We start from the raw sequence: 27,491 nt of genomic DNA, 5'->3' as shown, positions 1-27,491 counted from the left end.
AAAAATGCCCTCATTAATAAGAAGAGAGCATGAGAGAGAATAATTAAATTATTAAAAGAAAGAGAAGTAGGAGGAGGAGAAGAGCGTGAGTGGAGATAATAAATATGGATAAAATAAGAAATCAATACAAAAAAGTAGAGACAAACTTGTAAGTGTCTCTTATATATGAACATGCCATAAGCAGCAAATGTCTCTTATAATAAAGAACGGAGGGTACTACTTTCTTTAATTAATTAGCTACATTCATCAATACTTGCTTTATTTCTTGTTTTCTCCCAACTACTTTCCATGCCACTCAAGGACTGTACATGCTTCATATTTAATTTTATTTATTTTTTATTTTAACATATACTCTATAAAACTTGACATTTTTTAACAAAATAAATTTACAATTTCGATGTTTAATAAATATTAAAACTTTAAACATCAGCCGTTCAATTAATGTCTCCACCACCATTGTTTTCCCATCACTGAAATCTCAACAAACTTGTATTGAGCCAGCTGTACATGTTTATTAATAATAATAATAACCTATTGTTTTTTTTTTAAAAAATAAACTCGATCACTCGATGCATTCCATCTCACATTTTGCACTTTTTCCATTTTCTGTTCCCGATAATCAGTTTTCACGTCATTGTCGTTCTTCTCTTCGCAACGCCCAATTGCAGATTGACAACTAATTAGTAATTACGGGCGATTATTATATTAGTCAGGTGGGCCGGCCCAAGGAAGGTGGGCCCCTTCCATCAGCTTCTTCGTGGCGAGGCGTGAGTCCTGCAGAGGCTAGTTAGTGGAACTAGTAAACAGTTAAGACAGGTAACTAAAAGTGACAAAAAATGAGGCCTCTAAAATCCAGCCAGAATCCCGAGAGGGCTTCGGATGGAGATTATCAAATACAAACCGCCAATCACATACAATTGGAATTAGGTTTTGTCCCCACCGTCCCTCCCTTTCAAAACCATCTGCATAAGAAGGCACAAGACACAGTCTCTGCTCTTTCCAATAACACTTGATTCAACTCCACTAGGACTCACTGTACCAAGATAGCTAGTTAATTTCAGACTGAGACACCTTCTCTTGTTCCTTGCCTTCTTGCAAATCGCAGGAAAAAAAAAAAAAAAAACCAGGAATCAATCGCCAAGTGGGCCCCCCCGGGGCAGGCAGACCTCTCTGGTACAGAGGTTTTCTGGGAAGTTTTTTTTTGGGACAAAATATGATCAATTCACTTTGTGGAAGTTCATTGTCCCTCAAGAGTGAGAATTCATGCAACAAAATCCAACCCACCACTTCTTCGATCGAGCCGGGTTTGCAGTCTATGAAAAATGCCACCCAGTCTTCTGATCATTTAGAGCAAACTAGTCTAACCCCATCAAGTTTAAACCTTCCTGCATTCAAATTTGACCTGGACGGAGATATGGAAGTCCAGTCACCGGATAGTTCCATGTGGGAGTCTTTCTTCGCCGATCACTTAGACGCCGATTTCATGATGTGTTCGCCGGTGAGGAACATGCCTTCCCCACAAGCTTCTACCTACAACTGCAACTACAACTATGCTCAGGCAATGCAGGGACAGAGTCTTTCAGGCTGTTCGCCTCCTCGCTTCTCATCGCAAATCGGAGCATTTACCAGCACCCACAAAGGCAAGGGACTGAGTCCCCTCCATAAGGTATATAACTCTCCAAACAACAACCAGCACATGCAGCCTGTGGAGAACCTTTCGCTTCCCGTCATGGATGAATTCTTGGGGGACTATCAAGGAGATCATGGAGTCGCAGGAGGATATTCATCCACTAAACTGTCTGACATTATTGGAAGTTCTTCATCAGACTGCTTCGACATTTCAACTTCAATCCCCTCCATTTTGGACAGCTTGACGATGGCCAGTTCTTCAAGATACTGTGGCTCAGTGAACGAAGAATCTTCAGTGCCGAACGGCTCTCACCTCTCCCAAGAGAGTGACGTATATCATCAGATTAGTGCATCTCTTTCGCAAGCTCTGCAGCAAGAACGACAGCAAGAGAAACAGCAAAAGCAGCAATCGGAACAACAGCAATCACACCAACAACAGCCACATAGCTTGATGGTGCCTATTCCTATTGGGAACGAGCAGGTAAAATCTCTCTTATCAGTCCTATGCACTTTTGCTATTTTCGGTACCTGCATCAATCCAGATGTGAGCGAGTCATGAAGTCAAACATACTTGTCTATGGTTGCCTTATTCTACACATGTTTTTGTCTAAAGTAGCGATTTTCTTTATCGAATAAATAGGAACAAGACAGTGGACTACAACTGGTGCACCTGTTATTAGCTTGTGCTGAAGCAGTGGCCAAAGAAGATTACATGTTGGCGAGAAGGTATTTGCACCATTTGAATCGTGTCGTAACGCCGCCTTTTGGTGACTCCATGCAACGAGTAGCGTCCTGTTTCGCCGAAGCCTTAAGCTCAAGACTCGCAGCCACTGTCACCTCCAAACCTATCATGAACTCCTCTTACCCTAAGCCATCCTTCTGTGGTTACCCACCAAACTCCACAGAAATCCTCAAAATATACCAAATCGTCTACCAAGCTTGCCCTTACATCAAATTCGCCCACTTCACAGCAAACCAGGCAATCTTCGAAGCATTCGAAGCCGAAGAACGTGTGCATGTCATCGATCTAGACATTCTCCAAGGTTACCAGTGGCCGGCGTTCATGCAAGCCCTGGCAGCCCGACCCGGAGGGGCCCCATTTCTGCGAATAACTGGTATCGGGCCGAGCATCGAGTCTGTGAGGGAAACGGGTCGGCGCTTGACGCAGCTAGCCCACAATCTCAGTATCCCCTTCGAATTCCACCCCGTGGGCGAGCAACTAGAAGATCTCAAGCCCCACATGTTGAATCGTCGCGTCGGAGAGGCACTGGCGGTGAACTCCGTAAATCGGCTTCACCGGGTCCCCGGCAACTGCCTGGGAAATTTACTAGCAATGATAAGGGACCAGGCCCCCAACATCGTGACCCTTGTGGAGCAAGAAGCGAGCCATAATGGACCGTACTTTCTGGGCAGATTTCTGGAGGCACTGCACTATTACTCAGCGATATTTGATTCGTTGGACGCGACGTTTCCGCCGGAGTCGGCGCAGAGGGCGAAAGTGGAGCAATATATATTTGCGCCGGAGATAAGGAACATAGTGGCGTGTGAAGGGGCGGAGAGGATCGAGAGGCACGAGAGGTTGGAGAAATGGAGGAAGATAATGGAAGGGAAAGGGTTCAAGGGGGTGCCACTGAGCCCAAACGCGGTGACTCAGTCGAAGATATTGCTGGGATTGTATTCGTGCGATGGGTATAGGTTGACGGAGGACAAAGGTTGCTTGCTGTTAGGATGGCAAGACCGAGCCCTAATGGCTGCGTCTGCATGGCGATGCTGAGACATACACGCATCCATGGATCTCCACTGAATATTACCTGCATGTGTTTTCCCCCTCTAAAAAACAAAAATTAATTTGTTTATTATTAATTATCAGTAATTTTTGTGTTCAAGTCCAATTGATTAACAGCCAGCAAAAAGAGTAACAAAAGATACTACAGAAAGAACAGATAGAGATGAGAGAGAGATGTGAACTGTGAAGCACAGACACTTCAAAAAAATAAACATATCTGTATCATATAAATATATATATCCGATCGAGACATTGCACGATGAAAGTTAGTAATGACTTGTTTGGACTATAGAAAACGAAGATGAATAGAAGATTATGTTCGCCTTTTGATACTGATGGCTTGGTTGACAACCGATATATATCAGGCTTCATGCGGAGGATTGATTAGGAACTCAAATGGAGAATGACTTGGTTTGCAGAAGAAATGGGGATTTGGCCCGCCAACTTCTACGGAGGCTCGTCAGCACATGGCTGAAGACGCTTTGATTCTACAAAACCCCCACCCTGGTTGTGAGGCTAGTCTGAGAGCTAGATCACTCTTTCCACTAGTTTTGTTTTCTCTGTTTTTTTTTTTTTTGTCTGATTTGTAATTTCTACGTCTAACTTGCCATTTCAATTTAAAAAGGAAAGGAAGAAGATGAAGGGTTTGGTGAGTGCTATATTGACGCGTCTGTGTAAGTAGATTGACTGAGGTGAATTATTTCGATCAACGTAACCACACTGGAATTCAAATTCAGAACGAGAGAGGAGTCACTCCACTGTCCTTCCCTTCCGCTCCAGTCTGGCCTGTTCGTTGATGTAATTAAGTTTCTGTTAGCAGTGTGCTTTGTTCCTTGGTCGCGGATATTAGATTTCTTCTGTTTGTTTGTGCGGGCCATCGTTCTTGAATTAGATTTCATCCCTTAGATAGGAAGTAAACCAAATAAGATTCTGCTTCATGCTTGCACAGTTCTAGCCAGCCTTTATGCATTAACCAAATTTATCCACGAAAAGTTTTTTCGTCCGTATTTTTAAGGTTGGCTTACGTATAATAATACTTTAATTAAAATTTATAACCATGAAGTTGTATGGACAAAACATATATTTAAGAGTATTTTATCATTTTATCATACACCCTCAATGCTTTTTATTAAAAAAAAGAAAGAAATATTTGGCCAAACTTTTATTTAGAAAAATAAAACACGTTTTTAAGTAGAAAAAACAACATTTTTCTGTTTTATTAATTTAAAAAAAGAAGAAAATTGAAGCCTTTATTTTAATATAATTATATATCCAATACTATTAAGTCAAATTAAATATTGTCAAATTTAATCCAGGCTATTTTTCATATGTATGTATGTATATCTCGAGAGGCTTCGAATTTAGAGGCGAACGAAACACTTTATTTAACAAAAAGGAATCAAAAGAAACAAATGACGTTTTGAACATAGAAACACGAGTCCTCCCGTTTAATTTCTCTTTAACTTCTCGACACCATCTTGCCTCTCATCTCCTCTCCTCTCCCTTAAACTATATGGCCTCTGTTTCCTCAAAGTTTTGCTAAACAAAGTAATATTGAGAAATTAAAACACTTGATCACTTTCCCCTGGCATTAATACTACTCTTCCAGTTCTAAACATAAAATCTGTTTTATACTATAACTTATGTTACAATATGAGCTTTTTATTTAGAACCGGAAGATTATCTTTTAGCTATAAATTGCAATCACTGGGCTCTTGAAATCTAAGGCCGCCTTCGTATCCATCTAAAGGCATGTCATTATTTTCCAAAAAACACACAAGACAGGTAATTGTTACGCTCGGAAAATTCCAGCTTGTCGCTACGGAATTATCTTGTATGGTGGCCACATAAACAATGTGAGATTTCTGTTCGAAATGCTAAGGTGTCAAAGCGCGAAAGTTTCCAGGTCCATATTCTGACAAGATGTCTTCCTCAGCGATTGTGGACAATGAGACCTCGCACTTGTCAATACCTTACAAATATATACCTACTTTTCATCTTTAGTGTTGATGTGAAACGATAATGTCAATAATACAATGGACATCAAGAGTTAACGACCCTTCACATCCGCCAATATTGTCCGTATGTGAAAAATCAAATTTACTTAGCTGGCACATAACCCCAATTCAATGCTTAAGAAACGGCTGTGTATATAATAATATTGATCATTTCATTCCCATTACGGAATACTGTTCAATGTGCTCAGGGAACAGAGATCATGAAAAGTTCTTGTATGTTACATATTTTACACGACTTTTACAACACACCCATTTTTATACAGCAAAGAAAACCATCACAGACAAGTCAGGAATACCCTCCAGCAAACATTTGTCTTTCCAGCTACGCATTCCCACGACCTCAGAGATCCATCCCAGCATCCAAAAGGCAAACCTCTGCAGCTTCACTCCGGATGATGATGGATTCTCACAAAATTGAACATGCACATATGTGTTTTCTTGGCATCTCATCAACATCTTTCTCTGCTCAAACCAACGAAAGAAAATTTTACCGTTACTGAAAAACAACAGAATTATGCACCTAGACATTCTAGAAGAAAGTGGTTCCTGACACTTCGCTTCATTATATTCCTACACTTAATACACAATCATCTTCCATAGTTGATGCTTGATATATAAGTTCAATGGCACGAGTATAGAAGCACTAGCATCTGAAGTAAAGTGTCATTCATTAAAAATAAACAGATAATATTCACACAAAATATTTCAGAATGAAGTATACCTGCTTTCGCTTTTGCCAGAGAAGGCTGGACGACAACATGCATGGTGATAATCCCACTAGGAAGCTCACCGAAAGGTGTCCTACACTGACCAACTGTCTTGCTATTTTCCAAAATTTTTCCGGCGTTTATAAGTTTAATGTCATTAGCTGCTTTTGGTATAATCTTCTTATCTAAGGACAATCAGAACAACAGATTCGAATTCAGATATGGTTGAAGAGGAAACACACACACACACACACACACACACACACACACACACACACACAAGGAAGATGAAAACAAAACGGCAAGAAGAAAATAAAATAAATTTTAACAACGGAACCAAGCAATGTCCAGAACAATACAGATACAAAATTAGATCATATACTAAATACTGATGTAATCCAGCCCAACATGGTTTTATCTACTTAAATCGCTCCTCAGTAATTTAGTTCAAGGTCATTGCTGGAACCAGCGCATCATGACTGCAAATAGAGTGATGCTAGCAAAATATAGTACAGGGGAAGAGGTAAAATTCAAACAATCGCAAAGACCAGGTCATCTGAAGACTTTAGGTGCGTGTTGTCAGATTTTTCATTAAAAGATGACACGGAGAGGGACTTTACTAAGGACCCAATCATGTCAGTGCTGAGTTGTGAAAAAACTTTCACCTGTGAAGTTCCTGATAAAACTAGACATATTTTGCCTTGCCTTGCGCAGAGTCTAAGGAATGAGCAGCATCATTCATAATTGGATAATATTGCAGCTTACTATAAATTTTATTATGCATATATATTGATATATAACTTAAAAATATGCCTAAATTATTCTATTCTTTTATATTACCTAATTACTAACCAAGAGTTCTACACTGAGAGAGGTCTAGTTCCAGGTTCCTATCCCACCAGTCTATTATACTTATCTCATACGCCCACACAGCCAACCGGAAGACCTCATTAGGTGAGAACATAATTGCCTCAACATTGTCGGTCACTAAAAGAGCAAGATTATAAAGATTTTTTTCATACTAAGATACAGCTTAGATTATGATAGCAATTAAACAGCCATATAATTAATGATTTCTGACATTAAAAATACAGCACAGATGTCATGGCCAATCTTCAAAAACCAATCAATACAAAGCAGTTGATCCTTTAAACTAAGCACTATATTTGTGAGGAAAAGGTCTTGCATTAAGATCTCACACCACCACAGCACCTATTCTCATTTCATGCATATTCCACGGTCGCTTCAATACTTCACATTTTCTTTTCTTTCTTACTTTTTTCTTTGTCAAAACTATATACCTCTTATACATTATAGGATGGAGAAAACGAGAGAGGGAGAGGGGGGATTAAGTTAGCTCTCTGCATACTTTCATATTTAAACAAGCTGAAATAGTTATCGTATTTTTACTTTTTTCTGCTTTCTTTCTCATAATCATTTTTAGCCGAGGAACAAAATCCAATCATACTATCCAACAAAGTCATAAGCACCTGGTAATTCCAAAGAAACACACCAATGTGAAGGCCAGAAAAAGGGCAAACACACGGCAATATCACCCTTTAAATCCCTTTCATGCAGATTTGGTCTAAAGACTTCTTTGTTGTGATTTCCTCACAAGTCGTCATTAAACTGAAGTTAAAAAGCATAAGGTAAACGCAATCAATCTCGTCTACCTTCTTTAAGGTTTTCATAAGAAATTTAAGCATCATCTCTCACATAAAACTGGATAGCCTTTGTCATTCAGTGCAACTACATAGGGTAAGAGGTAGTTTGTTTCCTTCCTTGTTGCACCAAATACAACAACATAAAATGCCTTATATATTATAGGATAACATTATTCAATGAACAAGAAATTAATATGGCAATAAATGTCACGGTAAAGCCAAACTAACTTGACGAATTTCTTGAAGAAAATTAGAGACTTCAGGCAAATGAGAAGTGATGCGGGTCTTTCCTTCATAGTAGGAAGGCAACAGTTCTGCAAACTCATTGAATTGAACACTCAAAAAACAAAATGGAGTTGTGGCAAAGATCGCCTTGCCTCATCGGCACAGTTCTAGCTTTACAACTATTTCTCCCTGCTATCAACCACTAAATTTTTCCCCAAGGCATCCCAGAATCTCAATTTGCAGGTACAGGGATAAGAATAAGTCAATATCATAAGTATCCATAAGAGTTTTGACTACCAACTGCGTTCCATTTACAGAGAAATTGTTGAGTACAAAAAACCTGTCACTTAAGGCAAGAAGTATTGTCAAGTATGCTAATCCGGCTTTTTAATTGACATGCACAAAGAACTGAAACACAATTTATTCACCAACACGTCAACCAAGTCAAGAGTCTTCAGAATGAGATTTGTTCATATGGCTGACAGGAAATGTGATCAGACGAACCTTTGTTCATCAGAAACTGCTATATTATCGCAAATGTAACAGAGCCTTGTAATAAAATCCACTAAAAGTAGGACCATGCACTTTGTTTAAGCCACAAAACTTGAAGCATTTCCTATCATGTTTAATTATCATTCTCAAACATCTCATTCATGAACATCGAACAATATATAGATTAAAGCAGGTGTAGCTGATAACCTTTTGGCCATTCTGAAACAATTCTTTCCTTTAGCATGGCTACAGTAGAAGCTGGTGAGTAGCGGAAGGGCCCAATATCTGACCCATCATATATACGGAACTTAAGCTCCACCAAGTCTTCGTCCGGCATCTGGTTGTTTTTCAACCAATTCAATTCGTGTACAAGACGATATCACCAGCCTTGGACCAAAACTATTCCCTCAGAATCCGCATAACCCTGCAACCAAACAGACCGATCGATGAGATAAAAACGGGTAAAATTACAGAGTACCAGGCAATTCCGAATCTATTCGACAAGACTTAATTGAACTAGACATAATCATTAGGGAAAGGGGACAGAAAAATGCCTGATTAAAAAGAATTCCAATTCCAGATAAGATAATACCTTGAATAAGATTAGTAGGGAGAAAAAGGAAACTGGAGCTGCTGGGTTATGATAGATATTTGAAGAAGGAATACTTTAGTGGCACAAGAGAGAGAACCCTAGAACCCCATATTGACGCTTTGCTTTATTTTCTTTTTCGCTTGACGGGGCTTTCCGCTTTTGTCAAGCAAAGCAATCTTCTTGGTCTTCCATTTTTAAATTTTACGAGGAATTCAGCTTTTTTATTGCTCCGGGGCTTGAAAAGAAAAAAGAAGTGAGATTTGGGATTAGGAATCTTTGGGGTGTCAGTGAATAGAGTGGGAAGGTAAGAAGTTAGGATTAGGAGTCACCGCAGCAAACAGGGGATCCTGTTGGCGCGTAAGGTGAGTCTCTCAACCAACCAATCAAAGCGAGCTTGAATTTAATGGGTGCGAAGAAAAGATCAGGGATTTACCCCGTCTGTTCCAATTCGTTGGATTATCCGTTTTTTGCAATCGGCCTTAAAATTTTTGTTTTTCTTGTTTTCCGTTAGGATTTTATTTCCAGATCAGTTTAGCTCTCCAGGGGTACAAGTACAACCTCTCGTCCATACCAATAATTGTCCCCGGATTTTTAATTTTTATTGAGAAAAAGTATATTTTAAAATGAAAAAGCGTGCATAAAAAAAGAAAATAACTGTAAAATAAACAATTTAAGCGCAGAAATTTAGATTTTAGTTATTAATATTTACAAAAGGTACACATTTATGGGTTATTGTTCGTTTTGTGGAAATATAAACTATTGTTGTCAGGGATTAATTTGGGCCTAGGCAGCCCACGTTCGTTGAGGCTTCCGAGGATATTAAGTACGCTTCATATTTTAATGTTGACAAAACATTACGAGACTTTTACCAAAAAGAACTACGAGACTCGTCATGTTTTAACAACGTTTGAGCTTTGTACCAAAAAAAAAAAATGTCGTTTGAGATTGAGCTCATTCGAATACTTGTTTTAAAAAAGGACGTGGTGACCACAAACAAAATGCTGGTTAAATTGATAAATGGTTGGTCTATATCTCATAATGAAGAGGTTCATAATTTGTTGAGTTTTGACTTTATGTGATATAATATGTAATTAAGATGTTTATAAAAAAATTTGGTAAGCCTTTAAGATCCAAAATTTTTTTTTTGGGTGGTTGGGGACATGTTGACTTGGCACATTGATAAAGAAATGTGTTGTTTATTTTTTATTTATCCTCTTAACTATTCTTTTTTATATCAATATTTATCCTCTTAACTAATTTTATACTTAAAATTAATTAATTAAAAATATTAAATATGAACATGCAAATTTGATTTCAATGGTGCCATGGTGGAAATGGAATGGGCAATTGGTACTTATTGTAACCGGTTTTTATATTAACGTTAGCGGTATCATAGGAGAGAATACGTAAAATAGCCCTTGCATCGGAAAAAATAGGTTTAAAATGCACCTAACATCCTAAAATATTTTTTTGTCTTGGTGCCGGATGTATAAAAAAAAAAACTTCTAGTTTTGGATACACGTAAAATAATATTTTGAAGTATTAGATGTATCAAAAAATGCTTTGCTGTATTAGATACATTTAAAAAAATATTTCAAAATATTAGATGCATTACAGAATATTTTAGGAAGAATTACAATCAAATCCCATAAAAGAGAAATAATTACTAAAAGGTCCCAATAACAATCTGAGCAAACTGTAAGCCTTTGGAGAATAATAACCTCTGGGATTTCTTTTGTTTTTTTTTATAGAACTTGATTTTAATTCTTCCAATATTTTAAGACATTGAATATACGGGAAAAAAAGTATTTTGAGTACCGGATACCAAGAAAAATACATAACGTCGCCAGCTTGCTATTTTGCTAGCTCCCTATTGTAAATATCAGAAAGACACATGTGCGGTTTAAGCCCATATTTACTACATTCTCTGACAGAAAATTAATGTCATTACTTAACAAAGCAATAGTAAATTTAATATCTTATAACTATAAATATAAATTGCGAAATTCGTGCAAAAGAAAACACCCTTCTCATACCAAACAAAGCCTAGTTCTCATAGCCCACATCCACCGCCGTTTCTTTGTGGTCCCATTAGAATAGTTACCCCGAATAACAATAATAACTCCCTCCCAAACAACAGATTCAAGATCGTACACAAAAACACAAGAAGAAAAATGTTAGAACGGTAAAAATTTGGACGTTGTTATCGATATAATAACGCAAATTCGAATATTAAAAAAACGTATTTATTAAGAGAATTTTAATCTTAACATTTCGACCGATAAAAATTAGTTTCAATCCCAAAATAATCTGAGAATACTGAGTTATGCTTAAAAAAATTTCACGTTGTTTTCCATTGAGGAATATTTGCAAACCAGGCATCGGTCTCTGGCTTTCACCGTGAAGTTCAGCTATATTATCATGAATATAACCCGAAGCAGAGGCAGACAACGCAGCAATATGCAATAAGCTATATGTACCATAAAATTGTTTGGAAATAAAACTGTAAAAACATATATATTTTTTCATTTAACTCTTATCTTCTTTACAGAGGAAGGAGGGTAAAGCAAAGCATCACAAAACCAAATATTACCCTCAACGAGCGAAGGCAAAGGTGAAAACAAAAATGAAAAACTTGGAAATGAAGTAACAGAAGGATGATCGACAGAAAAGTCAGTAGTAGCGATAAGTGTGACCAAAACAGAAGAAAATCGGAAAAGACGAGAGGCCGGCGGTGGTGCTCAGAGAGCAAAGTAGCGCGTGTTTGTGTTAGAAAGAAGCATTGTCGTCTAAAGCCAGAGAGCGCCAGCTTCTTTGAGGAGAGGGACGAGAGTGCCATTAATGTGGCACGCCATGACTCTGTCCATCGTTCCGATCAGCTTCCCTCCGATGAACACCACCGGCAGGACGGAGGAGCAGCCGAGAAGCCTCATCAATGCCCTCTCCATCTCCTTCCCCCTGGGGTCTTCGTCAAGCTCGTACACTGTGGGGTTCACTCCCATGCCGCAGAATAGCCTCTTGATGGCGTGGCACATGCAGCACGTGCTAATGCTGAATATCACCACCGCGTTCTCTGACGCCATCCTCTCTATCCTCTCCATTGGGTCTCCGACCACCACCGTCGTCACATAGCCCCCCCATGACGCCGCCGTCTGATAGTGCATTTTTACGTATGTGTGTCTATAAGACGATGACGCTCCTCTTGAGAACGAGAGAGTAGTTAAACTTGCTTGGTGAGTGTGAGGAGAAGCGGAGTGAGAGTTGGTATTTATAGAGGCTTAAGCGCATAGTGAGGATAATGTTGGCACTATATTTTAAAATATAAAATTGGTCCGGTGTCTCTCTTTACTCTTTAGCAGGCGTCACCTTATGCAAGCAAGAGAGAGAAAGAGAGTGGTGACTTTATTATGTGATTTTTGGCTAAGTAACCAGAAGGTTATTAGATTAGGCTCGGGACAGGCAATTTTTGGGGCAATGATTGTGTTGGGGGGGAAGGGAAATGTGAATAATTCTGAGAGAAGATACGACTGATAAGTAAATGGAAGGGAATTAAAGGCATTAATAATACTGTTAGGAGAAAAGAGAGAGTAGTTAAGGTGAAGGAATTAAGAAAGAGGGAAAGTGAGAGAGAGAGAGGGGGCAGAGACTTTTGCAGGGTGAGAAACAGCTTCCTCTTGGTCGTCCTTATTGGTCCTACCCACTGAAATACTGATCATCTCACTTCCATTGCCTCTCTTCCTTTTTTTTTCACTTTTCTGTAATTAAGCTGATTCTTGCACCTTGCTTTTGGATGCTTCAGGCTTAGCCATTTATTAGTATTGGTTTGGTTTCACAAGTTCCATAAGTAGACTTATGGATCTTCAGAATTCAATTAATTAAACTGGATGGTTTAATCAAATGTGGTGAGGATCAGATGGAATATTTGGAATAATATAGGCTCCAGCCACCCCTTCTCTTACTACTTACATGTATAAATGCACTGCCATGCTCGGGTCAATATATATTATATGAAGTAATATTCTAAAATCCCCACCTGCAATCTTGAAAGCTTATTCACGGCATAAATGCCTGAATAATTTATGTTTATTGTGGATTAGGGCGGCTTCTGTTCTATTCTCTTTTATGGAGGATAATCTATATATATATATATATATATATAGAGAGAGAGAGAGAGAGAGAGAGACACGACACACCATGCATATCAATCACAATCTTCCTTAGGTATCACCTGAGATGATAGAGTATATATAACAATGAAAGAAAAAGAACACTGGAGATATTTCAAGTTATTATTAGCACATGGTATACCTCACGGAATAGATTCATATATATATATATGCTCATATCTTGATTGATGATGCTCCAGTATTAATCATCTATCCCCTCGCATGCATATCTCCTGGTGAATATATTGAGCATCTTCTGGTGGCTGCCTCTTAGACGGCTAAAAAATATCTAGGCAAATTAAACATTGTTTTATTGCTATATAAAAATACATTGAGAATACAAAATCTGTATTCTTCTTTTTGTGATTTGTCTTGAAATTAATAACAAATATTTTAAAATGGACTAACTTAGACCCAGTTCTCCAGTTAAATCCCAGCACATAAATTTTTTAATAATAAAAACTAACATGGACAAGATAGAGAATTGAACCTAACACACTTCAGCAAATGGACCGAGCTAATTAAGTTTCATCTCTTTAAAAATATTGCATAACTATGTCTTATTTTTGTAACAAACATGTGAAAAATTATTACCACGATAAATATTAAAAGCTAAATTATCGTCCAGTTTATAAGGAATTATCTTTCAACCGCAAAAGTTTTGTTGAAAAGAGGTTGTATATGTAAAAATACTACTCCTCCGGTCCTTAATATATGACCCAATTGTTGAGTTGGTTTTGGTCCTAAATATAATACCTATTTTTCATATTTATCAATTTTCTCTAAAGTACCCCTATGGATATTCCCTCAATCATAATCAAGTAGAAGAGGGAGAGGAGGTATCAAGAAAGATGATTATGATATTTTAGGTAAAAAAGTGTCACATTTCTTATAATTAACTAACTTACCTAACTTTCTTAATCTAATCAAATTAGTTAAATAGGTCTTATATTAAGGACCGGAAGAATATATAGACGAGTGTATACACATTTGATAAACTAGTTAATTAATTAAGTGCCCATGCCCATAACTAATTGGTGAATGGAGGCACATGCTGGGCTGCCATGGCTCACAACACGCATGCCTCATATATGCCTAGATATTGACGCAGCATGTTCTGTGTTGTACAGCCTTCTTGCATTAATATAGCCTCAACACTTCACAGAGATTCAGTGCGAGCAAAGTTTAGAGTTTTTCAATACGAAAGCAACAATAAGCCCTCGCTTTAAAAGATGCACAAGCCTCATTTATATCATACACATTATTAATCCCACAGAAATATCCGTATGTACAGTGAAAGAAGGTTACTCTTTTTGGTTTTTGGGGTCGTAGCCTAGGCTTTCTGGTACAGCTTGGAAGAGAAGAAAGAAAGAAGACACAGAGAGAGGGGCATGTTATTGTTATGGATGAGACAGCCAAAGAGAGATTCATGGGCGAAGAAAAAGATAATGATATTATTCGATTGTGCTTGTCGGCTTCGCTTTCCTTTTCCTTTTTCTTGCTTTTTCACAGACCTTAATATATTATGTGTCTGTGACGTGTGTATATGCGAGAATACAATGGTGACATGTAGTAGATTGACCAGAATGCCATTGTGTGTATTGCCATCTTTTTCTTTCCACTGATGAGCCCTGAAGCCTGCGTCTAAAACACACTGGATCCGTCTCTCCTTTCCGGTGTACCCCAAAAGCTTGCAAAGAAAGAACTTGAAATGCCTTGACATTAACTGTGAAGTGCGTACGGTATGCACAATGGAACTGTTCTCTTCAGTTCTTCTTCACATTCTTTGACCAGTTTCTTTTGTTGCGGGCAAAATCTAGTGATGGAAGATCACAACTTTATGGTCAAAAGTAAATAGACAGTTCTCAAAAGAACTAGTAATTAGCAAAGTAAATCTTCGTTCCGAATGGATCTGATGCTGAAGTGGGGGGTCCGGAGGTAAGTACATGGATAATTGATGCTTTGAACATCTGATTTTACCCAGGAGATGGTTTTACCATCAATGGGGTAAACAAGGCAAAAAGTTGTGGGGCGTGTGATGAGACTTAGTGACTGATAACTTTACAGGAAGCGTCTCATCAAAGTAGGGCCAATCCAACTCCCTTTCTTTCTTTGCACTAAGATGCTGCAGGTCTTATTTTTATGTCTGGATCCCCAAAAAAAACAAAAGGCTGGAAATATACAGAAAAGAATATGAGTTCTATTTCATGCTAAATTAAAGCATCGGAAACTTTGAGTTCAATATGCTCATTGACTGACTCATACCATATGGAGACTTTCTTACGGGGATATGACATCATCCAAACATATATGAGTGTTATATCCTCTCATTGATGGATCCATTTTGACTAAGGTTGCTTCAACTTCTGCTCGTAATGATTAAGCCAAGCTCAAACACTAATTAATGTTGTTTCCTGCTTTTTGTGTTTTTTATTAGTTTACCATTAGAGTTTGTCTAGCATTAAGATCTCCTCCAAGCAATAATAAAGACACGTTTTTCTTTAACACACTGGTCTGATGCAAGGAATTAATTTTAACTTCACTCCTCAAATGACCGAATCCAAGTTAATTAACAGTTAAATTAATCATTTCAATCACCCCACAATTTAGCGGTATGTTGAACTAGAGAATCAGAGTTATAAATTATAGAAGACTGATGATTCATAAACATTAAATAAAACTACAGCAACCAAGCTAAGAAGATTACACTTACTATTACTCTAACCATAATAATATAGGACTGTGCTCATCACAAAATCCCAAGCAAGTTGGAGGAGACAGGAGATTTTATTGTAAAAGCACGTGATGAAGTCACACACAGTGATGTGATAATGGCGAATGTTGGGGAAGGTAAAGGCAACAGAAACATGTCGCCGCACAAACGCAGCGGCACTGCGCTTCTCTGCTCACGAGAACTGTTAAAATGATAAGCCAACGCATTGCGTGTCGGCCATTTCTTCCTTCCTTTGTTTCCTCAATTGCGTAATGAAGCAACGACATTATTTGGTGGGTCGGGGGAAAAAAAAGGGGAGGAAAATATTAAAGCCAAATTTTTGTGTAGAAAAATCCTCGAGGACACATGCAGATATACTATAATGATGCCATACTTCACGCAGGCACAGCAATAATTAGTATGTTGCAATAGGGTATGACCATCAATAATTTCTGTTGTTATTATATAAGTGTTCGCATATATTTATATTTAGGTTTCCTTTACGTCTAAAATGATGAACTCAGATACGGTGCTCTATGATGATAAGCTAGGAAGTAGCAAGACATCAACCATGATCAAGATTCATGTCCTAGGTTATCAATAAACTAGCGAGCAATCATGTGTGGAGGTAAGGATGTCTCATAAGAGGCAAGAAGCATAGAAGCATACATCAGTCTGTCTATAAGGTATAATACTGATCAGGATGTGGGATTCACGGTCCCTGGGTCTCATGAATGCACTTAATTTGAATTCTTTCCTTTTGGATTTAGGCAGACAGGGAAGCACGCGCTCGAATACTTTCTCTCTGTGTGTGTGTGTGTGTGTGTGAGAGAGAGAGAGAGAGAGAGAGAGAGATACGTAGAAAAATGCTGTATTTGTGCCATTGAGGAGGTTCATGAGGAGCAAAGCAAAGTCTGACGCAAACCCCTTTTTTGCTGGTTATACATTATGGAATATGAGACCAAATGGAAACCTTACTTTACAAACACCAAAACTGTGGTTGATGCAGCCGTTAAAGTAAAAGACATGGATGACGGCTTTTCTCAGCTTTTGTTCCCCCGAGCTGACGTTACACCAACGTTGACTGCTTTTAACCTCTGTGTTTCTCATTTTCAAGAGTATTTAATATTCGCGTCCTTATGTTTGTCGTTTTCACTTTGAACAGCAATACCCACCTCCCAAGAACTCAGTAATTAAGTTCCATTGTTATAACCCTCACCACAGAAGGGGGGCTTCAACGCCCAATGCTTCGTGTTCCTCTTATTTTGAGGAGTCCACGATACTAGTAGTGAGCAATACTCGACTTTTCAGGATTAAATAAATACTGTACATTAGAAACGCCATTTTTGTTTTCCCGTCCAAAAAAAAAAAAGAAACACCATTTTTGTGAAGTTTTAGACTTTTGAAGAGACAGGAAGGTGTATCGGTATTGGGATCGGACGGTGCTTTTGTCTCACACTCTGTCTCCACGCTGTCATTCAAGTTAAGGGCATGTCTGTCTGTTCCCTCTGCCCTTGTTTGCCTACCAACATCACGTATCCTCATTGGACACTCCATCCTCTTGCTTGCTTTCTTTCATTCCTTCCTTCACTCTGCTGATTAAAATGCTGCTTTAATGAATTTATTGCTGAGAGGAGGGCTAGCTAGCTTCTGTGCCATAGATAGTAGTATTAAATACGTGCAGGAACGTATGCATGCGCATGCTACATATTGCTCGTAAATCCTTGGACACAGGCAGCTTCTTTTGAGCTTTGTAATTCAGTGGAATCTCAAAGGAACTTTTTCATTTCTTGCGAGCTCAAGGCTCTAGCTAGGGTTCTGTTTTGACCAGTGCACTGGAAGAAATATGAGAGAGAAACTAATTATATATATCTTTGTGTGTGACTTGACTTGAGAGGAAAAAGATGGATCACGCTCGAGCATATTATATCCCCAACAGTACAAATGCTCGAAGCTTTAGTTGCGTTCCCGCATCAGCTTTTTGTCCCCCGAGCATTCTTTTTGGTATTGCGGAAACATGGGCTTAAATTTGGTCCTGACTTGCAATTAATTAACCCACCCTTTCGTCAAACCAAGTTATAATCCCCAAATACATGGGAACTCTCATCTTATTCGTATTGTTGACCAGAAAATAGATAGATAGAGATGAAGGGTTATCATGTTCTTTGTGCTGTCCTGTCCACGTTTCTGAGCAGAAGGTGTGGATTGCTTCTCTCTCTCCATAGTTCTTTCTCCTTGGTTTGAGGATTCTATTCTTTTCTTCTGTTCCCTATGAACTGAGGATTCTATTCTCATAGGCAAGCCCCAATGCCAGCCCCATGCACCCCCACTCGTCCATGAGAGGCTTGTTTGTCTATAAGTGGCGGCGTTCACTCATCTTAACGGGCTCAGGCTGACGCACCACCACGGACTTCTCAAAGGGAAAACACATTCATAAATAAATGAGAATTGATTAATGGATTAGGACTGATTTGGCATTCACGGGCTTTGGTCAACCTAACTCGAGCTAAGGTGCCCCCAATATGTACCCATCTCACCCTCCAGCCCACCACTCTTCACTTAAGGGTATACATATACGCCAAACCAAACTTACCTGGCTCAGTTCTCCCCCCCCCCCCCCCCCAAAAAAAAAAAGCACTTCACACCTGGCTTTCTTGTCAGTTTAAAGTTGGAAGCCCTTCCCATCAGAAATAATTCTACACAAGGTATAAACGTTAAAAAAAAAACAAGAAGATATACATATAAATGTTATAAATCACCAAAAATTGTTGTGCTAATATTAAATGGCACACCTAATACTTCGTCTTAGCTGCACCATAACATACAAGTCCATGAGATAGTAATACAAATGCTTGGGGGACACGTCAGTACCTATGCCCATTTGTTGGCGAAAATGCAGATAGTTTGAATATATGTACTACAGTAACGGCATGCCCACAACCCTCCCCAACAGGGGGAAATTAGGGGGAAAAGCCCCAAGGCAATAAAATCAATTAACTTACAAACGTAAAAGAATTAAGAAACCCACTCGACAAAATCGTTATCCTTGATTTAGCTGCTATAACGAAATCCTTCTTCTAACCAGATAAACTATCAGAAGGTAACAGAGACGATGATCACAGCGCATTCTCTATGCGCAGTTCTGCATGCAGTGTGGGTCACATCCCCCAAACGGCTTTCCTGAGCAGCCTTTTCTTCACCAACTCCCAAGCTATAGGAACATGAAATTTCATCGCCGAGAGATTGGGGCCATTGGCATCGATGAGGGCTGGTTATAGTAGTTACCATCTGAACCTTGAAAACCCTGGTAGGTACCCACTGGAGCTGGTGTATAAGGTGAAATACTACTCAGGGAAGCACCAACAGTGGGGTAGGCTGCCATTGACGGCTGTTGTGTCAAGCTATAACTATATGCTACATTGTTAATTGATCCAGCAGTCTGCATGAACTGTGGCACTTGGTACTGTGGCACTGGTGGTAGTGGGGGCATTGGGGGAGGAGATGATGAAGGAGGAGGTGGAAGGTCACTGACAGTAGATTGCTGATTGGTTGTAGATGCATTGTGTAGAGATTCCGAAAGAGAAAAGGGAGGAAGCGGTTGTTGAGGATTATGAGATGGTACATAAGATGACTGGTCATTGTCCAGCTTAGTCCTCTTCTCGGGATGATAATCACCACCAGAAGACTCTTTAATTGAATTGCCAATTACCCCTTCAGATGCTAAGGAGGATAGAACATAAGATAGCATCTGGGCAGATGATGTTGATGCAGTTAACTTGGCTGCCACCGCAGCTGCAGCAGACTTACGTGTATCTTCCTCAATGTGCCCAGATTTTTGGGGATAAGATACTTGCTGTGTATACATCAATGGAGCTGACTGCTCCTTATCTCCAGGAATAAAGCCGGGAGGAGTTAAGGAGGTCTGAATTTCCTTTGAGTTTTGAGCAGCTAATGACTGCTGAATGTTGTTGTCATTTAGTGATTGCTGGCAGGTATTACCAACTCGTTCGGATTGAACCCGTGCAGCCTGATGCATCAACACAAATACTCAGATACCTGAGAGACGAAAGTGCCACATCACATACAGATTTCTAACACACAACAGACAGTCATGAAACTAGTTAGTGTCCTTTGTTCCCCATTGACAATACTGAAAAACTAACCTACTTGGCCCCATCCACCTCTTAGAACGGAGAAAAACCCCAGAAAAACATAAAATAGCTACAATATGTTAAAAGAGGGAATACCCTGTGAGTTTCGATTTCTATCTACCCTAGATCAACATGCATTTTTCATATTACATAGTATGAACCATGAGACTAACATTACGAAATGGAGCAATGTTTACACAAGTGGTGAAATACAGAATTAAGAAATAGTTCCGCATGTTCCTAAACACAAGCCAAACGCATCTGCAGATCTCTCCCAGGCCTAAAAAAGGTTCATTCACTTGTACTCATCTTCACCATCACCAATGCATTTCATCTTTTAGTTATAAGGGGATTTTATAAAGTGATATCTTATTTTACCTGCTGCTGAAGACACTAACATCCTCTTATCAGAGTTGCTCATCCATAGGGTAATTTCTAGGTTGCAAAGAAACAAAGAATGATACCAAAAGAAATTGACAGACTTCCAAAGCCAAGCACTATGTTATAGTTCAAATAAATTACATTAAGTACAAAATGGCATTATGTATTGTGCATGCGTACGCCCACTAATCCTTGACAAATTGGAAATTTCACTTGACCTTGTTGTACAATTTTCAGTATGCATAACAGTAGGACCGGCCTCAAACTTATCAAAATAAAACAAATAAAAGAATATAATGATGAATTAGGATAAATGCCACACCTGGATCTGGTTACGGACTTGATCCAGCTTGAATTCCTGGCAATAAAACATTGTAAGAATTGCACACCTTAATTAAGGTTTTATTACTTTTGTAAAGATAAGCATTATTAAAAGAACCTGATCCTGGAGAGCCTCTCTCAGATAAGACACAAGGCTTGCTCTTGATGATTCTATAGCTGTTAATTGCTCGATGCAGTCCCTCAATACAGTATCATGTCCCCGGAGCTCATCCTCTAGTGTTGATCCATGGATCTTCCCTACTCAAATTGATAATTGAATAGAAAGATGAGCTTGGTAACCTTCAAGTGTCATTTGGACTATGTCCTAACCCTTCTAACTTAAGCAGCAAAAGCATTGTGAAGAGCATGAGATATATTGTCGATTTGATGAAAAGCTAAAATCAAATATCAAGCTAACATGGTCAGTCAAATTAACAACTAGCCAAGAATTCTGGCTTATTTCTTATAAGCAACAATCTGTTTCATAGAAGTAAAGTTACATGATTAAAGTTGATCGTCACATATTACTTTTTGTCTATGATGGCATTCTAAAAATTATAAATGTACTTAAAAATTTACCAAGGACCATGTTATTCAAATTCATAATAAACGTGGGATCAACTTAGAAAAATGTGCACTTTTTTATTAGTGAACAATAACCCTTACAATCCATCATGGAACATAACACAGCTAAGAAATCAAGAAGCCAGATAAACACATAACCAAATTCAAAATCATAGTATGCTAAAACCAAGAACCCAAGATATTAATGACAATCATTAGGTACACTTAAGTCTAATCTTTCAAGCAACAGAACTCTATAATTCTTTCTTTGATAGAACTCCTCTATAATTCTTTTAGCTCTCACACAAATTGCAAATACAAGCAAGCAAAAATATAAACGTTAACATTTTTAATGTAGGCATACTTTTTCTCACAAGTTTCCGGCTGAGCATTTTGCAGCCCTCAATGATTACAAATCTCCCAAGACTTCAACAAGAAAATGTTGGGTGAAAGAAGTGATGGTATCAAGATAGTTTCCTGGCTTGACTAGGATATGCCAAAAATGCTCATTTCATAATTTTATCCCCTTAATTTAATTAATCAAAACTAACTGACAAAGGCATCCAAGTTGATCCACAAACACCGGCTAAGTTTTTGGCATCAACATAGAACAAACAGAATAAGGGCCTACACCCAAAAAAAAAAAGGGGGGAGAATATAACATAAAGAATACAAACAAACAATATGTGATCGACACAAAACAGTTAGGTACATGAATCAGAGTTACTACAAACACACCAAGTGAGTATAAGCGACTGATCTATACCAGAAGTGCTTTCTTGACCATTTTCCTTGTCAACTTTCTCTAGACAGTTAATGGCATTCCTGCATTTACTCAATATAGCATCTTCATCTGCGTGCCCTCCATAAACAGCCTGATAACCTGAAACTAGTTTCTCCAATGTGTTCCCAGCAGATGGTCTCTGATAAAGAGGTGAGGGCACAGGAGATATAACCAACTCACAGAACAAATATTAAAGAAAAGTGCACATAATCTTACACATAAATACGGATGTTACCAGCTTCAAGGGCATGGATTTCCCATTACGGCTGCTATTGTCCACATGCCTCCCAATAAACTCTTCTTTAAGAATTTGACCACGAGAACCAAAAACTTTCCTCTCTTCCCAAATACCAATCTGCTTATATAGCGAAGTAATAATGCAAACAAAAAGACAAATTTTACTCCAACTTTTGGAACTTCTAAAACAAGAGAACATGAAATGAAAACAAAACTACCTATTTCATCCGTGCTCAAGAATACCATAATTCTAGCATTCTTTTCAAGTAAAGGAATTTCAATGTAAGAGCAACTCTAAAACAGTCCATGCATTAGGCATAATGACTAGAAGTTCCTTTCCTCTCATAAAATGGCCCACTTATCTCTTTAACGAGAAAGAATAATAGCAAAGAGGTAAGGTCCTGCATATAAGCTTTGTCCACCTAATAAAACTTCTTTTGAAGCAGCATTCTTATGCCAAAAGAAAAGAAAAGGTGAAAAGCCATGCATCACATTCACCAAGCAAGGGTTGGAAAATAAGGGAACATAAGCTGAAAGTACCAGACGAAGTGCTGCATTCCGTCCAAATTCATCTCCATTATTAATCACATCTCGAAGAGCATCTGGAAGAACCCTCCAAAATTCACCAACAAATTCTGAACCCTTTCGCCTGCTGTTCTGCAATATATCATTGGCAAGATATAGAAATGCCAATCTTTGTTCACGAGGAGAACAATGGAATTGTCTGTCCCATGTTTCAACAACTTGGTTGGCTTTATTCATATGAAAAATGCACCAATGAGACAAAGCTGAATCAAATTAAGGTTTGCAACCCAATATATACCTTAGTGTAATTGTATACACGTTTGGTCTCACAAAGTCTCCAATAAAATCAGCTTGTCCTTCAAAAACTGGGAAGATATACTTCATGATAGTAAAAGTTTCAATATTATTTTATTTTATCTCTAATTTCTAAAGCAGGAAAATTGGCAATTATGTAAACACGGCAATTTATAAATAGAAAGGAGAGACCAACTAGCCCTCATGCAAGAATTTAAATCTTGTATCAATTTCTAACTATTGATTTCGTTATTAGACAGCATAAACTCCAAGATCAAACTCATTCAATAAAGTGACGGCATAAAACCACTGGAATAATACAAATATTGAACACAAACAACTTAAAGATTGATCATGAAAAATTCTCAAAGGATACTCTCTATGCTCGCCTGTGAACTATTCAGCTTGGCTAACTTTTCCACCAATATCTGTGGATTGAATGTGCTACCCATTTTTCCTTTCTGAACGGACCAAGCACAACCGATCAAACAAAACACCAACTTCTATAAGAACTTCAGTGAAGAAAACCTAAAAAACATAAAATTCAGGAAAGAATTAAACTTTAGCAGATGAGTTAGAATACATCAACAAGATATGCAACATATTATATGAGTGATATACAGGTATATGTGCTATTTATGAAAACAATTAAACAAATGAAACAGAAGACATTTCAAAACAAAATATTGGAACATGGGGACCCTAGTCTGAAGAATTACACAAGGAACCAATAGTAATCATGTCACAACTCACAAATTTAATTTTGGCAAAATTACTCATAGGTCCTAGGTAAAAAACTTAAATACAAATAGGACCCCTGAAGTTCATCTAATACTAATAAGTCTTAAGGGACTTAATATTTACAAGGTAGAAGAGGGCATAACGCCACTGTTTTGGGATCCGCTTATCTTGATCTTCATGCATGTTAGGGTTTGTAACTATCACTCTGAACACACCCAATCCATTAGGCAGATACATTTAATGGACAGGGTCAACCTAGATCCATTCTTATTTTCAGAAAATCATAGATGACCCGTGGCTTCTAAAAGAATTCCACCCACAATGCGAAAGTTTTGTGGCCTGAACCTTGCCCTTCATTTTTCAAAAAAGTCAAAATTCTTTTCTCTCTCACCCATCAAGTATTGTCCCATAAAATCCAGTTGGCTTAAGCCCACTGTAGTGCAAATCATCATCGATCTTTCCACCATGATGAAAGTCTAATTTCATCAACTCAGAGCAAAAAATCCATCTTTCAGGTGTTCCACGTTAACCGTCATAGGTTTAAGATATCTGGTTGAAATTCCCCAAGATTTTCTCCTGATAATCATAAATCTCTACAGCTAGGCTAGGCTTTAAGATTGGGTTCTGTGCAGTGGCAGGCGACTGGCAGGGGCAATACCCCCCCCCCCCCAAAAAAAAACAAAGCTTTAATTTTTCTTAGATTGGGTTCTGTGCAGTGGCCCAGGGAGGAGGGGACTGGCAGGGGCAAGACAACCCCCCCCCCCCAAACAAAGCTTTAATTTTTCTTACTACTATATAGGTATTAGACATTTCTAGCCCCTTGACATTTATGTAAACTTTGTACAATGAATGCTTTTCAATCTTAGCCCCCTTTACAATTAAATCCTGGCACCTCGTCTGGTTTGTACTTTCTCATTTTCCCTAATTACTATTTTTAAATTTAAATTTTTGGGTTAGGCTTATAAGCTAGCTATTCCCTTTTTTGCTTCCAATTAAGTAGGCAGATGAGCTTAAAGAGCTCCCTATAAAGCCGGAAAAAGTCCAATGATCATTTGGCAATCGTCAGTTGAAGCCAGACCACTTGTGGTGTGAGGCACTACTCCTGACCTGAATAGCACTTTGCCTCAGCAACTTAAGCGCCAAGGCATGCGCATCATATTGCCATCTATGTACACATGCGCACAGCATGCTTAACAATCCAAACGACATCAAGACAAAGCCACAGCCAAATCAAATTCCAGTGGATAATCAGCAGTTCAGCACCACAACTACAGAGGAAATTTCAGACTTCCTCTGACATAGTAGTTTCTTGGTAAGATCACCGAAATCTGTGTTATTAACAATTCATGATATCCTATCAAGGTAAACAGTTATATAGACTCCATTACCCTCTACATCGAGCTGTAGGTATGACCAAGATGGCTACTAACTATGAACTTGCATTGCAAAACACAAACTCCAAGATTAATATGGGGGACCATAAATTCAAAAAGGGTACACGAACCACCCTGTTTAGGGAACTGCATCTAGCAGGTCAACCTACTGTGTCAGAACTTTCCAATTCACCCTTATTTTTCCATTCTTCCTCATCCTTTTAATGGGATTCCATTAACAAAGACAAAGCCAGGGGCAATAATCACTTGAGTAATTAAGGATACATATAAAAACCCTATATAACCATTAGCTAAACAATAAAATGTCACATTAATTCCAACCAGTCTAAATCATACGCAACGTAAATGCCAATCAATTCCCCCGCCCCCATGAAAATTGATAAATATCAGCATTGCTTTTAGACCAAATTAACAGAAATAGCACCACTGTACAAAGCAGCAACACAAACAAGAGAAAACAATAAAAGAACACGCAATTAAACAAACGAGGGGAAAAATCAGCACAATAGCATAGACAAATATGGAAAAGAGAACAAGAAAAGTAAAATTATAGAGTTACATGGAGTATTTAAGATAAAGAACATGACAGATACGTACCGGTAACCAATAATGCAGATGGAGATAGGCAAAGAATTAATGGCTGATGATTGAAGCGTGCTCGAGTTTTCACCTCATGGCGGCGCGAGAGGGTTTGGGGGTTTCAGGTTGAGTTTGAGGCCCTTGGGAGTGAAGTGGAGAAAGAGAGAGTAGTGAAGATGCCAAACACAGCTCTCAGAATAGAAGTTATTGAAAGAAAAAGCCTCTCCGACTATCGCAGTGTAGCTACGGAGTTTCGTCGGACTCCTCTTTCCTCCACCAGATGTTTGGCGTCTATTCAGCCGCTCAGCGGCTTTTGGCGGATTCCACTTCAACGGCGTCGTTTCGATCTCTTGCCCGCCCAGGGCAATGTGCAAGCGCGGCAAGGCAAGGTCTTGCGTGTGGATCATCGTTTTTGGCTTTTTGCCCTTGGATGTCCAGGTTTTTGTTTTGCTTTTCTTTTTTTTTTTTTGGGTTTTACCAACAACTTCCCAAGCTTGTATACTTTGTTATTGGTTTAATAAAAACTAAACAAACTGGACCCAAATAAATAAATGCAAAGAAAAATTTTGTTTAAGGACTGCAGTATAGAATTAATTTCAAAAAACTCACAAAACTTTCTGAAACTTTACTATAGAATAAGGGGGTAAATTGATATTAATTCCACAAACAAAATGATGTTATTGCCCCTCATAATATTTATTGCGGGGTGACATATAAGTGGATTAATTCCAATTATAAATAAAGGTATGTATATTACAAATTGTCTAGTCTTACTTACCAATGGGTTCTCTCATACTTGTTCACTCACGGACACTTTTTTCAGGTGACATGTAAAATGACCAATTCCATTTGTAAATAAATGTATGAGTAAAATACACTAGCTACCATTCTATTTTACTTAAATTATAGAAACCTTCATTCTATTTTGAAAACATATACAAACTTCCCTTCAAATTAAAATGTATGTTACACAAACTTTCCTTATGTTTTTAAGATTAATTTCTATCCATCTAATAGTTAGTTGAACGTTAAATTTGACTTTTAAATTTTTATTTTGACCAAAATATCCCTCTTTAACATAAATGTTATTTAAACATTTATCTTTAAAAAAAATTACAATACATGTATTTTCAAAATTTTTAATATGTTATAAAATTTTTAATTTTAATTATATTATAGAATTATATAATTTTAGTTCCTCATGAAATATTGAAAATTAAGATTTTTTTTAAATGGTTAGAAAATATTTTGAATGCTTATTTTCTCGTCACATAATATAAATTATGCAAGTTTGGAAACCTATATAAATCATTTAAATTTATGTTTGCATTAACTAAATTACTTAAGTTTTGGCCTAATATAATAAAAACATTAAACAAACAACAATTTTTAAAAAAATTTAAATAAAATTAAGGTAAAGGAGAAAATCTTAAATTCTTCGATATAGATTTAAGCAAGATTTTGGGATTTAGTATTATAAATGGCAATTTAGCAAATAGAGGGAAGGTATGTGTAATTAAGACAAAAT

General features: G+C 37.9%; 4 protein-coding genes across 7 annotated transcripts; 1 reads left to right on the top strand and 3 right to left on the bottom strand.

Moving 5' to 3' along the window:
• Nucleotides 1–1,213: 1,213 nt before the first annotated feature.
• LOC114736533 (DELLA protein RGL1) lies at nt 1,214–3,403 on the top strand. The gene is made up of 2 exons (XM_028924388.1): nt 1,214–2,110; nt 2,270–3,403. The coding sequence occupies exons 1-2, from the start codon at nt 1,214–1,216 to the stop codon at nt 3,401–3,403; spliced, it is 2,031 nt and encodes a 676-aa protein (XP_028780221.1).
• Nucleotides 3,404–5,543: 2,140 nt separating this feature from the next.
• Nucleotides 5,544–9,476, bottom strand: LOC114736572 (membrane-anchored ubiquitin-fold protein 4). The gene is made up of 4 exons (XM_028924433.1): nt 9,114–9,476; nt 8,729–8,945; nt 6,155–6,325; nt 5,544–5,895 (listed from the first exon to the last, which is right to left on the bottom strand). Exons 2-4 carry the CDS (start codon nt 8,856–8,858, stop codon nt 5,840–5,842), a joined length of 357 nt encoding a protein of 118 aa, XP_028780266.1. The 5' UTR covers nt 8,859–8,945; nt 9,114–9,476; the 3' UTR covers nt 5,544–5,839.
• Nucleotides 9,477–11,652: 2,176 nt separating this feature from the next.
• Nucleotides 11,653–12,310, bottom strand: LOC114736526 (glutaredoxin-C1). The gene has a single exon (XM_028924377.1). The coding sequence runs from the start codon at nt 12,275–12,277 to the stop codon at nt 11,903–11,905; it is 375 nt and encodes a 124-aa protein (XP_028780210.1). The 5' UTR covers nt 12,278–12,310; the 3' UTR covers nt 11,653–11,902.
• Nucleotides 12,311–18,738: 6,428 nt separating this feature from the next.
• LOC114736575 (UPF0400 protein C337.03) lies at nt 18,739–26,228 on the bottom strand. 4 transcript variants are annotated; one of them, XM_028924439.1, is made up of 8 exons: nt 25,982–26,228; nt 23,626–23,777; nt 22,971–23,218; nt 22,420–22,548; nt 22,185–22,332; nt 20,964–21,103; nt 20,847–20,882; nt 18,739–20,019 (listed from the first exon to the last, which is right to left on the bottom strand). In XM_028924439.1, exons 2-8 carry the CDS (start codon nt 23,699–23,701, stop codon nt 19,222–19,224), a joined length of 1,575 nt encoding a protein of 524 aa, XP_028780272.1. In that variant the 5' UTR covers nt 23,702–23,777; nt 25,982–26,228; the 3' UTR covers nt 18,739–19,221. The 4 variants fall into 4 exon arrangements, with proteins under 4 accessions (XP_028780272.1, XP_028780268.1, XP_028780269.1 ...); XM_028924435.1 differs by having other exon boundaries at nt 22,176–22,332; nt 25,982–26,227; XM_028924436.1 differs by having other exon boundaries at nt 22,176–22,332; nt 23,626–23,710; nt 25,982–26,227.
• Between the last annotated feature and the right edge of the window lie 1,263 nt (nt 26,229–27,491).

The sequence above is a fragment of the Neltuma alba genome, unplaced genomic scaffold, assembly GCF_004799145.2.
Source record: "Neltuma alba isolate B1F8T4 unplaced genomic scaffold, ASM479914v2 tig00013343_pilon, whole genome shotgun sequence".
NCBI lineage: Eukaryota > Viridiplantae > Streptophyta > Magnoliopsida > Fabales > Fabaceae > Neltuma > Neltuma alba.
The sequence above is the reverse complement of the archived record's forward strand: the minus strand, read 5'-3'. Positions and strand labels throughout refer to the sequence as shown.